This window comes from Tiliqua scincoides, chromosome 6, assembly GCF_035046505.1.
Source record: "Tiliqua scincoides isolate rTilSci1 chromosome 6, rTilSci1.hap2, whole genome shotgun sequence".
Classification (NCBI taxonomy): domain Eukaryota; kingdom Metazoa; phylum Chordata; class Lepidosauria; order Squamata; family Scincidae; genus Tiliqua; species Tiliqua scincoides.
This window is the reverse complement of record NC_089826.1, coordinates 51,853,575-51,866,576: the sequence shown is the minus strand read 5'-3', so window position 1 is coordinate 51,866,576 and position 13,002 is coordinate 51,853,575. Positions and strand designations below refer to the sequence as shown.

At 43.8% G+C, this 13,002-nt stretch overlaps 2 protein-coding genes across 6 annotated transcripts in view; both read left to right on the top strand.

Annotated features, from left to right (window-relative positions):
• The window catches only part of LOC136655967 (probable ATP-dependent RNA helicase DDX60), a 91,748-nt gene extending 87,900 nt beyond the window's left edge, over window positions 1–3,848 (top strand). For 4 of the 5 annotated variants that reach the window (XM_066632733.1, XM_066632734.1, XM_066632731.1 and 1 more), the window contains 3 exons: window positions 834–985; window positions 1,789–1,851; window positions 1,944–3,848. In XM_066632733.1, coding sequence (XP_066488830.1) covers window positions 834–985; window positions 1,789–1,851; window positions 1,944–2,043 — 315 coding nt within the window. In that variant the 3' untranslated portion in view covers window positions 2,044–3,848. Of the gene's footprint in view, window positions 1–833; window positions 986–1,788; window positions 1,852–1,943 lie in introns of those variants that run through there. The other variant, XM_066632735.1, reaches the window with a different exon arrangement.
• A 7,816-nt stretch (window positions 3,849–11,664) lies between these two features.
• The window catches only part of LOC136655427 (probable ATP-dependent RNA helicase DDX60), an 87,332-nt gene continuing 85,994 nt past the window's right edge, over window positions 11,665–13,002 (top strand). Inside the window, exon 1 of the mRNA XM_066631872.1 lies at window positions 11,665–11,757. The gene's annotated coding sequence lies outside the window, so the exon portion shown is untranslated. The remainder of the gene's footprint in view (window positions 11,758–13,002) is intronic.

Sequence of the window (13,002 nt, the reverse complement as noted above, 5' to 3'; positions counted from 1 at the left end):
GATTGGACTGTAAGTTCCTTCTCAAATGTATTTATTTAAATTTTATATTTAATTTTTTTTCATGCCCTCGACACTGTGCCAGATATTTGATGCGGCCCTCGGCCAAAAGGTTTAGAGACCCCTGCTCTAAAACAGGATATGCAAGGCAAACTTAGATTTATTTATCCAAGTATTTATGTCCCACCTTCCTACTTTAAGGCCCACAAGGCAACTTACACCTTATTTCATCATCAACATCAGTTCCTACATTTATAAGACAGTGCTTAATTTTTGTTTTATTGCAAGGCAGGGGGGTTGGAGGAAGATGAGGAGGGGGTTGAATGGGGCAAAGATGGGTGGGTGGAACAGGGGAGAGGGTGGGTAGGGTGATGACGGGGGCAGGAAAGAAGCTGATCAGGTCCAGGAGGGGAGCAGGTTTGGCAGCGGCACACATTGAATCCCAAGCCCCTCCCTAGGCCTGATCTGCCTGCACAGATCAATGTGGATTTGCACCAGTGATATTCCTGGGGCAGGTCTGGCTGCTGGGGCTTACTCCTGGGGCAAGGGAACAAATGTCCTCTTAGGATTGGGCTGTTGGTGTCAAAGGAGAAATAAGGGACAGGAGAAGGAAACACACAAATGGAGAAGTTTATAGCTCATGTCTTTTGTATGGTCTTAATGAGGCATGTTGGGGGGAGGGGTTGTCATGACAAGCTCCTGCATTTTAAAATTGTATCACATGACTTTGAATTTTGTATTTCTGCATACTCATCTTCACCATGTCTTGGCATTTAAAGTGTAAACAAAGAAAACATCTTTCCATGTCAAATGCTGTAAATTCAATTGTTTTCCAGGCTGTCTTGCGTACGCTTGATGTTAATAGTAATCACGTTCCTGTGCTTTTGATGAAAAAATTTGACTATGCAGGAAGGAGGATGCCTCTCAATGCTTATGCTCTCGATTTCTATAAGCATGGCTCCTTGCAAGCGCTGACCCAGGATAACGGGTACTTGCTGGGGGATGGGGTGGGGGAATTCTGTATGCTGACGAGATGTATGCCTAGAGATCAGCTCTCTAGGTTTGGTTTAGATAGATTATTACACCATTATTCTACATATTGTAAAGTATTAATAATTAAAAAAAAATTATTTATCCGTTTACAACAGGAATAGTTCACAAAGCAGTTTACATAGTGACTAAATCAATAAATTTATTATAACTAATTCATAGTAAGATGTCCTGCATAGTACATCTTATCAGCACATCCAAGCTGCATTTCAACAACCAACAGATTTTCATTTTCAGACCAGCACCTCTAGCCAGCGGTATTAACTCATCTAACTTAGCAAAAGACAATGAGGATCATAATTAGTGTAGTATAGGTGCCCATGTTTCTCTTCTTTTTGGGTACAACACCAAAATTTTATTACTAGAGAAAAGTAATTTTTGACCCTTCTGGCACAAAATTGCAGTTGTGGATGTGACAGGCAGCCCGTGCTGGAACAGGCAGATCAGCTGGCCTGCACTGTATCCAGTGCAGGTTAGGAGTTGGCTGTGGTGCAACACGAAGTATGGCTGGTGTATCCTTGCACCAGTCCAGCCTTCTCTGGAGTAGTCTCCAACGTGCTTTATGGCCAAAGACAAAGTCAGGATTGCACCCTGAGTGAGATTTTTAGTAAACTGAATTTTGAACACAATATTACATTTTTTCCTGCCCTTGTAGGAAATAATGGACACTGAAATGTAAAAAACCTACTGACATATACATGCACCTACTTGTTTTAAGTAAATGCTACTTTTGTTTTCCAGCTTGAACAGAGGAGAGGCCTACCACACCATTAAAGATTTTGTACTTGCCATCAAAGCTATCAAGTATGATCTAAATATATTTTACTACTAGTGAATTTAATGTACATCTTAGGTTTGATGCATTTAATTTATCTTTGTTTTCTTTCTACCTGTAGAATTTCTTTGGGTGAACTATGCGAAAACATGGAGGACAACGTTGTACTAGCATTTAAACAACTAGCAAGAACCTACTCTCAAAAATTTAAGTTGGTTTAAGTGTAACAACTGCACTTAATACTGTAAAATGTCATTGCCCATTGTAGGAGAGAGCCATGCCCCCAAATAAGACTGGTTATTTCAACACTGTTTTTTCAGCTCCCTAATCCCGCCCCACAATTCCAGGAGCTCCAAAACCACTGACTTATTACCTCAGTTCACAGCCTTTTCTCAGTTCACAGACATTTATTTCAGTTCACAGCCTTTCCTCCTTAAACTTTCCATAAATAGATCTGTTCATCAGTCTAGTATAAATTGTTCATGATAATCTTACTTTCTCTTGCCTTCCCTCGGCTGTGATGCTTTATGTGCTTCTTAGGCTATTTAAATTAGAAATAAATCAACTTTTATTAAAAAAGCAACCTACCTAAGAACATAAGAAGAGCTGTGCTGGATCATGCCCAGAGCCCATCTAGGCCAGCTTCCTGTGTCTCACAGTTGCTCACTAGATGCTTCGCGGAATCTGTCTACTTCACTATATAGTGCAAACAGCATTATTATAGCTAAGTCTACAACTGAAATCTCGTTTTCAAATTTAAATGTTGAAGTTTCATTGTGATTTTCCACAGTAAAAGGTTCACATTTCCATGCATTCAGTCAGAATCAAGCTGAATAATGTGTGCAGGTAGTTAGGGAAGGAGAAATACAATATCATGAAGGTTCACTGTTTTCAGACAAGAATTTATATTTGAACAAATCAACATGGTCAAGAATGGTGTACGGAAATGTTTGTCTTAAAGTAAAATAGGACAGCCACTGCATTGTTCGAATGCTAGTTGCCACAGCAGTTAGTGGCTGCTGTTTCAGTGGTCATAAAGACAGATGTAGCCAAACAGGAGAGGGATTCTAAAACTGAAAGAGGATGCTTTTCTGTCACCCAAAGATGAAACATATTCCAGCCGCTAGATACTACTGCCCAATGTGGCTTCTGTTGATTCTACGTAAAATTGGTATCTATCTTTGCTCATTTCAAAGATAAAAAAACCTTCAATCTGAAAGAATTAAAAGGGGGGAGGACTGCTGTAAGTGCAAAGCTAGTTTGGGTGGGTTATCTGAGTGGTGTTGCTTTTGTAGATCCTGAACATCCAAGCTCAGGTGAGTTAAGTGTTTGGGAATAGAGGTGGGAGGTTGACGAGTGTTCTTTTATGAACCTGTTCAGTAGGTACATTTTAGCATATTTTTGTTTGATTGCTATAGAGCTTTCCTCTCATGTTAATCCTTTGTGTGACATGACTTAGAAGCGAACAAAGAACTGTATCTCCAGCATGTAATTCATGGATAAAAAGTAGACAACTGTTGCAATGACACTTGTATTGATACTGAATAGCATTTCAAGTACTAAAGTAGTGAAGCTTAGGGATTATGAAGGGGATTATGTTCATTCTTTTGTTCAGTACATCCTAACCATTCCACCATTGATGGAGGTGAGGGGGATGGCAGTGAGAAATAGGGCCTTATCAGTGCTGGTGCCCTGATTGTGGAACTCCCTCCCTTTGGAACTAAGAACTGCTCCCTCTTTGGAGGCTTTTAAGTGGCACCTTAAAACCTTTCTGTTCAAGATTGCTTTCAATGGCTGATGTGATGCACTGATATTTTAATGGAATACAATTGTAATTGTTTAATTTTTATATCCACAGGGTCTCTGTTTTATTGTTTTTAATGTATTATTATTATATGTTTAAATCTTGTATGCTGTCTTGAGTGCTTTTACCGGAAGAAAGGCAAGGTACAATTGCATCAAATATACAAAACATCTGAAGTCACTTTGAGATTGAGAGGATTATAAACGTTAATATATAATTTTACTCAGTTGCCTCTGAGTCTCCTTTCTCCCTTGTCTGCACAGTGTGAGCCCTAGTAGACAAAAAGAGAAGTTGCACTTACAAATTCACTCACACATTAAAAAAAAGACATCATGGTGTCATCTTCACTTTCATGCTGTGTGAGCAGTAAACACATTCTGCAGACTTACATAGGGTGCTTGACAGTTTCCCTTGGCCTTTCAAGCTCCCATATGAAACAGCTGAGGCCAATATCATTCTTTTTACTGAAAGCAAATACTTGGTTCTCTCACATTGTCTTCTGAATGGGGCACAAAAATAAGATCTGGTGTGAGCCATTTGAAATCAGACCAAACAGCAGGAGCAGGGAGACCTGGGGGCTGGTGATATCTTCCCTGCTATTGGCAGTAACTTCGATAAGGATTGGACAGGTATGGTACTAGCTGAAACTCTGCTTTGCAGAAATTGGCAATTGAGACCTCAGATGACTGGGGAGAGGAGGATCTATGGGAGCTGCCACAGGCTAAACAGTAATTGAGACAAGTTCACAGAAATTCTCCAAGTCAGAGATCTTGTGGTGTGAGACATGACCTTGCTGAGTTCAGCAGCCAGCCAGGAATGAATTTTGGACAATATGACCACCAGATTTGAGGCTTTCATGGAGCGAAAGTCTCAAAATGCAAGGAAGCTGATTGGGGCTATTGGGATCATTCAGTGTGCAAGTGCAGTCATGCAGAGACACGCCTCACCTGTCCAGGCCTCAAGCTCCAAAAGAAGGGAAAGTGGTTAGGAAGTTGTGTTGTTGATGGGTTGCATAACCCATCCTTTTGTTAACCCATTTGTCCTACTTGTCTTGTATGCCTTGGTAAATAGCTGTGGTTGCATTGGAAAGCTATAAACACATCATATAGGATCCATTTCAGAATGTTTTACAGGTAACACGACAGTAAATGATTAATAAACAATAAACCTTGTTTGTTGTCATCACCAAAATCTCTATCTGAGCCACTAAGTAATCCAGTTCCTCACTGCTGAAATAGAGGCAGAGACCAACTCTGATCTTTTCAGCAGAAATCCCACAGATCCGGCAGTGCCACCCACCCTAATTATCTACCAACGGACTTCCCTGGTTTTGTTCAGGGAGGTCATCCTGGCTGAGCCACAATCAATTGACTAGGGCAGTGGTTTTCAGATGCCCCAGCCTGTGGGACATGGCCACTTTCCCCTTAAGGGGTGGGGGCAGGGAGGAGGCACTGGTGCGATCCCCAGGATCACGCCACTCAGGGAGCTGCAGGGGTTTGGCTTGGCTCAGAGGACTGCAGAGGCTTACCAGAGCCTCCTGCAGCCTCCTGGGGGTGCAGGGAGCCCTGCGCGACCGTCAGCAGGGCTCCCCAAAGAAGTGAAAGGGATCGCACTGCACTTCCAGCTTTGCGGAACTGGAGCGTGATCACTCCACTTTCACTTTCTGTATGCTGGGGAGCCCTGCAGATGCTCATGCAGGGCTCCCCATACCCCAGGACAGTTGCTGCAGGGACTGGTGAGTGCACCCCAGTCCCTGCAGCCCCCCTGAGCGGCACGATACTGGGGATCATGTTGCTGCCTCCCCCCCACCACCTCAAGGACTGGGGGAGAACGCTGGCTTGTTGGTCAAGGAACAGAACATGGGAAAAGAACTGGTAAAGCTGAACTGGTCAATTGCATAATATGCCTATAGCTGCTATGTCTGTTAGACCAGCTGTTCTCAAGCTCTCCAAGTTTGAGAACCTCTGCAACTGTTTTTCACTTGTTTTAATTGTGTTTTTAATTGTGTTTGTTTTTGTATTTTTTATTGTTGTAAACCACCTTGGGTTCCTTCAGGGAGAAAGGTAGGATACAAACGCAATAAATAAAGTCTTGGTGGGGCAGGGGGGTACCCCAATAGCACCACAGCAATTGTGGCACCCTGGGGACCCAGGGGCTTGTATTCCTACTGGGGGGTTTGCACTGGTGTCAGTGAGAGTCTGAGAGGCCTGCAGCCCCCTCTGCTGCCTCCTCAATGCTTGTAATTGCTCTAATGGGCATTGGAGCACAATTCTGGTTTTTTATCAAAGGCCAGTGCAACACCCAGGTAGGAATATAAGCCCCTGGGTTCCGTGGCCACCATGATTTCTGCAGTGCCACTGGGACACTCATTTATGGGACTACACCCCTTAAAGGGGAGTGGCCTTCTACTCTTTGAGAACAGTTGTGTTAGACAGCTGCACCAAAATGGAACTGGAAGTAATTTTCCCTCCACTGACACACTGGTTACTGGGAAGAACATAACACATTTGGGTGTTACTCACCTAATGAGATATTTTAAATTATTTATGTAACTGTAATTTATGTAATTATGTAACAAGAACATCCTGGGGCATACCTTTACTTGGAAACATTTATAGAACATAAGAACAGCCCCCTCGATCAGGCCATAGGCCCATCCTGTATCTCACAGTGGCCCAACAATGCACCAGACAAGAGACCTGCATCCTGGTGCCCTTCCCTGCATCTGACTGCATTTGCCCATTTCCAGAATCAGGAGGTTGCACATACACATCATGTCTTGAAACCCGTAATGAACTTCTCCTCCAGAAATTTGTCCAACCCCTCTTAAAGGCATCCAGGCCAGATGCCATAACTACTTCCTGTGGCAAAGAGTTCCACAAACTAATTACACGCTGGGTAAAGAAATATTTTCTTCTGTCCTAACTCTCCCCACACTCAGCTTTCATGAATGTCCCCTGGTTCTGGTGTTATGCAAGAGGGAAAAGAGCGTCTCTGTAGCCACTCTGTCCATCCCCTGCATGATTTTGTATGTCTCAATCATGTCCCACCCTCAGGCGCCTCTTTTCTAGACTGAAGAGGCCCAAACGCTGTAGCCTTTCCTCATAGGGAAGGTGCCCCAGCCCAGTAATCTTTTGGTTGCTCTCTTTTGCACCTTTTCCATCTCCACTATATCCTTTTTGAGATGTGGTGACCAGAACTGGACGCAATACTCCAGGCGTGGCTTAACCATCGATTTATACAGTGGCATTACAATATTAGCCATTTTGTTAATGGCTTTCCTAATGATCCCAAGCATGGAATTAGCCTTCTTGACTGCTGCCGCACATTGGGTCGACACTTTCATCGAGTTGTCCACAAGGACCCCAAGATCTCCCTCCTGATCTGTCACAGACAGTTCAGAACCCATTGGCCTATATGTAAAGTTTTGATTCTTTGCCCCAATATGCATGACTTTACACTTACTTACATTGAAACGCATCTGCCATTTTGCTGCCCAGTCTCCCAGTTTGGAGAGATCCCTCTGGAGCTCTTCACAATCTCTCATAGTCTTCACCACTCAGAAAAGTTTGGTGTCATCTGCAAACTTGGCCACCTCGTGGTTGCAAACTTAGCCCTGCCTCCAGGTTGTTTATGAACAGGTTGAAAAGCACCCGTCCCAGGACAGATCCTTGGGACACACTGCTTTTCACCTCTCTCCATTGTGAAAACTGCCCATTGACACCCACTCTCTGCTTCCTGGACCTCAACCAGTTCTGAATCCAGGAGAGGACCTGCCCTCTAATTCCCTGACTGTGGAGCTTTCTCAGCAGCCTTTGGTGAAGGACCGTGTCAAATGGCTTCTGAAAGTCCAGATAGATAATGTCTATGGGTTCTCCCGCATCCACATGCCTGTTGACCTTTTCAAAGAATTCTAAAAGGTTTGTGAGGCAAGACTTACCCTTACCAAAGCCATGCTGATTCTCTCTCAGTAAAGCTTGTTCATCTATGTGTTTTAAGATTTTATCTTTGATGAGGCTTAACTCAACTTATGCATACCTGACACAGACAAAAGAAGTGAAGATAGGTCTTAAACCCTGTTATCAACACCACCTCCTCCCAAAAGGGGGAGTTCTATCTCCAAGATACTCATGAAACTGACATACCAGTCCAGGTGCAAAATAGCAAGTTGCATGTCTGTTTATTGGGCTCAATAACAGAGAACAGCAAAGGGGGGTTGGTTCCATGTTCCTGGGTTTACTTCACCCTTCTTCTTCTGCCCTAGCTCTTGGCTTCTGTGGGCGTAATCCTAACCCCTTAGGTCAGTGCTTTCCAGCAGTGACATAAGGGCAATGCAGCTCTGAGGTAAGGGAACAAACATTCCCTAACTTTGAGGAGGCCTCCGTGAGCGACACCGAACTGCAGGATGCAGCACATGTCCCACTGGCACTGCTATGTCAGTGCTGGAAAGCACTGACAAGGGGTTAGGATTGCGCCCTGTGGCTAACATCTTAGGTGGAAACCTTCCGCCTGTCATATAATCCAGCATAGAGCCTTACTTGATAACTCACTCCCGAAGCCACAACACTATGGGCACAATCCTAACCAGGTCTACTCAGAAGTAAGTCCTATTTTGTTCAATGGGGTTTACTCTCAGGAAAGTGGTTAGGTTTGCAGCCTTAGTGTGCCAGGTCCCTGGAAGGAATACTTGGACCTCACCTGCAGCTAGAAGGAAGTAGGTTGTAGTCACGGCTTGTAACTGGCAGTCCCTGTCTTCCTGTCTCTGGTTTTTCTTCCTGTTCTTCTGGGTTCCATCTGACTTGGTCTCTCCATGAGTGCTGTGATACCCTGCCAGTCCTCACTCTCTCTCTAGGCCAGTGGTTCTCAAACTGGTGGGTTGCAACCCACCAGTTTGTGTAAAGGTTCCCTGTCCCTTTAAGGGGCGAGGGAAGGGGAGAGGCAGGGAAGCAATCCCCAGGATCGCTTCCTTATGAGGGGGTGAGGAGGGGTGCTTGTGACTAATTTTACATAGGCAGGACTGCAGCAGGCTGCAGAAGGTGCGGAAAGCCCTGCGCAGCCCTCCACAGCGCTCCCCGAGGCTTGGAACGTTCTGAAAAAGCGGGTGCGAAGCACTTCCGTTTTGCAGGAAGCACTTTGCTTCTGCTGTTTCTGAATGTTCCAAGCCGCGGGGAGCGCTGCAGAGGGCTACACAGGGCTCCCCACACCTCCTGCAGCCCTGCTTATGTAACGTTAGTCACAAGCAGCCCCCCTCACACCCCTTAGCGACGTGAACTTACTGAGCAAGCAAGAACTTACTAAGGGAGTAAAGCTCCGTCAAAGTTTGAGAACCACTGCTCTAGGCCCAGGAGAGATCCTTCTGCCCCTTGCCTTGCCTTCTTCGTATTCCTTCTGTTTTCTTCCCTTGTCCCTCCAGCTCCTTCCCTGTCTCTGTAGTTCTCTGTGCTGCTTTGCCTCTCCTTATCTTGACTGCTGTCATCCACATACCCTTCTTTCAGGAGAGCTCTTTATAAGGCCAGGGCCAATCCCCCCTTTAGCCACCTATGACTTGTTAGCCCCCTCGCCCAGCAGCCTGGAATAGGTAACAGCTTGTTATGTCACTGGTTGTCCTGTTGCTGCTGCCCAGTGAGCATTCAACTGATCAGTGCACTGCCACCCACCAACCCATGTGACTTGCCACCCAGCTGATTGGCAGGGCCACAAATGTGGTCACAAATGTAGCCACCTGGTAGGCCGTCTCATCAGGCTGGTTGTCTTTCACACTTGGCCAGGATGTAAATTCTATAAACGGATGCATATAATACGTAGATTGCAAGAGGGAATATAAGGCTGAAATCCTATACATGCTTATTTGGGAGCAAATCCCATTAAACCGAATGGGACTTCTGAGTAGACAAAGAAAGGATTATGCAGCTAGAATATGAAAGGTATGGCACAGAACAGGGAAATAGTTCATAACCATTGAAATGTAACATGTAACATGTTCATAACCTATAGGAAATGTAGGAAAGATGAAAAGCTAAAGAGTGATTGAATTATTTCTACATAATGATATCTTTGTATGTATCATAGGGGCAGCTGGAGATATATGGGATCTACAGAATGATGTTGTATTGCAAACATCTGAGTGTTTTCATGGATGGTCAGTGGAAGATTAAAGTTCAACAACTATTGATACCAAATTGGATAATTCAAAACAGACTTCTACTGATGTCAAGAGCAAAAATAATCATGTAAGATGTGTATATTATCTCAGTGACATCATTTTAATCTCTATTAATGTTCATATAAGAAATATGTCAAATAATAAAAATGTTGCTTGTAGTAGTTTATCATATGGGTCTATTAATCTCCATTAAATTATTTAACCTGTTTCAGTTCTCATCTTTTTGTGCTATTCTTTTTTTCATAGAAGAAAAAAGCAGAAATTATTGTTGAGAAAAAACAGAAATGAAAGATTGCTGAAGAGATACGAAAAGAAGAAGAGTCGGTGGAATGATATTGCTTTGTCAGTTGAAATAGAATTGAAAGAGGATTTCAAATCTGAATTTATCAATCTAGACAGGATTGTGAAAACATTTAAAGATAAGACTGAAACTTACCACTGAAATGGCTGGGCTGAATGCTTGCTTTGAGAAATGGAAGGAACACTGAAGATAAAGGTATGTGACTTGTATTTGCACTGGACATCAACACACTTATCATGTCTATCAGAAATTGCTCACTTGCAAAGTAGATCTGGCCCTCAGTGGTTGTTTGGCTCTCAGTGACCCTCCTGTTTGTATTGAAGAGGTGCTCAAGAATTATCTGAGAGGTTGCAGAAAATGAACCATTGAGTATCCATTTCATATAAATATCATTGTATTGCTAATTCAAGTGCATTTTGGAAAGATAGATGATCACTGCCAATGGGCCCAATCCTATCCTATTTTTCTGTGGCGGTGCAGCTGTGCCAATGGGGCGTATGCTGCATCCAGTGGTGGGGTGTCAGTCACAGAGTCCTTCTCAAGATAAGGGAATGTTTGTTCCCTTACCTCTGGGCTGCATTGCAATTGCACCGGTGCTGGAAAGTTGGATAGGATTGGGCCCAATGTGTTCCCTGAAGGAATCTGCCAGGAAGTATATGTATTCCTCATTCATTCATTAACTTCATACCTTCCAAATACACATGCTTCTTTCTTAAGCAGCCAACACTCCTTAAATAATGTTCTGGTTTCCAGTTTGGTGTCTGGAGAATACAGTGATCAGAATAATATAGAAGTTGACCATCCCTGAAATATACCTCCACACCCACACCCACACACCCACACCCACACCCACACACACACACTCCACATCAACCCCCCCCCCCACTCGCAGCCCAGACCAAACTAAATTCCCGCATGGTGGTGCAATGGTGCCAGCGTGGGCTATGTTGCATCCTGCTGGGGAATTTTGACTTCTTGAGGTCTCCTCAGGGTATGAAAACATTTGTCCCCTTACCATGGGGTAAGCAACTGCAATGGGTTGACTTGGATCTATATAGCTGGCACAAGTCCGTGTTGATTTGTGTTAGCGGATCAGGCTTAGGAAGAGGGATAGGATACAGACATGCTGATGATGCTAATCTCAACCCCCTCCTAGGCCTGTTTCACTCACCCCTGCCCCCATTGCTGCCCTTCCTCCACCCTATCCTACTCCTTGTTCCAGACTTGCCTGCTCCGGTGGGCATCCCTTCATGCATCCATGCCAACAGGAAGGCACCTCTAGAAGAAGTGCTGTTGTAAAGCACTCTCCACTTTGAAACATTCAAGTAGTGCGTTTCAAGATGGATGCACCACCTGTTCTAAGCATAACATGTTTTATCATTTATCAGATGAATGAGAGCATGTTTATAATTTATATGTTAATAAAAGTAATTAAAAATATTTTGTAATTATTATATAATTTTATTACCATTATAAGTAAAAGTGTGCTTTCTTTTCAAGGTGAAACTCAGAAAGATTTAAATTTAGCAGCTGAAGTAATGAGAAAAATCCACTCACTAATTACCAACTATCAGGACTTACTGAAGGAGACTGATTACCAACAGGTTGTCACATGTCTTCGCTATCTTGGATTTAGCAATTTGATCGCTGCTTCAGAACACACCAAGGTAATATGTATTAACATCTTTATACATATGTCTAAATATTTTGTTTTAAAAAGTGGATAGGTCCTAAGTATGTTCTTAGCTTCAGCCTTCCATACAGGAATGGGGAAGAGAGTGGAAGTTTAACCCATGTATACAACAGCGTGTGAATATTAAACTACTTCAGAATTTATGATTATATTTGTCAAAAGATGTGAATGATGCTAATACTTGGTTTTCAAATACTTGTCAAGCATAAATTGCTGCTCTGGTGATGACCATGCAAACCTATTGATGCTGCTGCTGTCAGAATCACTCATTACAATTGAACTAACTGTTAACCAAAGTGATTTATTTATATTATAAATTATGTAACTTAATATACATTTTTATTCCTTTTTTTCTCTTGTTATGTGGACAAAAATTGTCCTCAAAAATAGCCCACAAAAATCTCTGCTCATAAATGAAAATGAGACACAGCCCTGCCCTCAGATTTACTATCTAAAAAGGCAAGACATGCATGGAAAGGGAAAGTAAGTGGAGAGAGAAAGTGCAGGAGGGAGATCAGTTTGACAATGGCCAGCTGAAGGTAGTGAGTTGCCAACCTGGCCTGAACCAAAGTGGCACCCACATTTTCTTGTCTGTGTTTGAGGGGGGCATGCACAATAGTGCACATTTACCTTGCCTAATGGTGTCACAAGCAGGGGGCTGTTCAGCTGGGTGCCAGATTGGAAGGGGGTGCTGTGTGAGAAACAGCCAAGATGGAAGTGGCCAGAAAAGCAGCAGCACCAGCATAGTTGGAGATAAGCCACTGCTGCCTCCACGTGTTTCAATGGCTTTGCAATCATGACACTGCCCTACTCCCTTTCCCCTGGAGGCTGAGCCTCCAAAGGAAAAAGATGGCAGTGAGACTGCAAAGCCACTACTTTCTTCTGTTTCAATGGCTTTGTTATCTCACTGCTCCTCTGTTCCTTTTCCTCTGGAGGTTCAATGTGAGCCTCTGGATGGAGGGGAGACAGTGGGCTGGATTGAAAAGCTGCTGCAATAGCCCCCTCCACTTACACTTGGCACAGTAGGTCTGACTGCTGCACCCCATTCTCCTCCCCCAGAGGCTCTATGAAAGCCTCCAGGGGAGGTGGAGGGTTTACAGTGGCCAGGCTGAGAAGCCACTGCCCACACAGCTTCCTCCTCTTTACGCTTGCCAAGTCTGAAGAGGAGAGTTCTGCCTCCTCCTGCGGAACTGACATTGTGATGTTACTGCCATAGGCA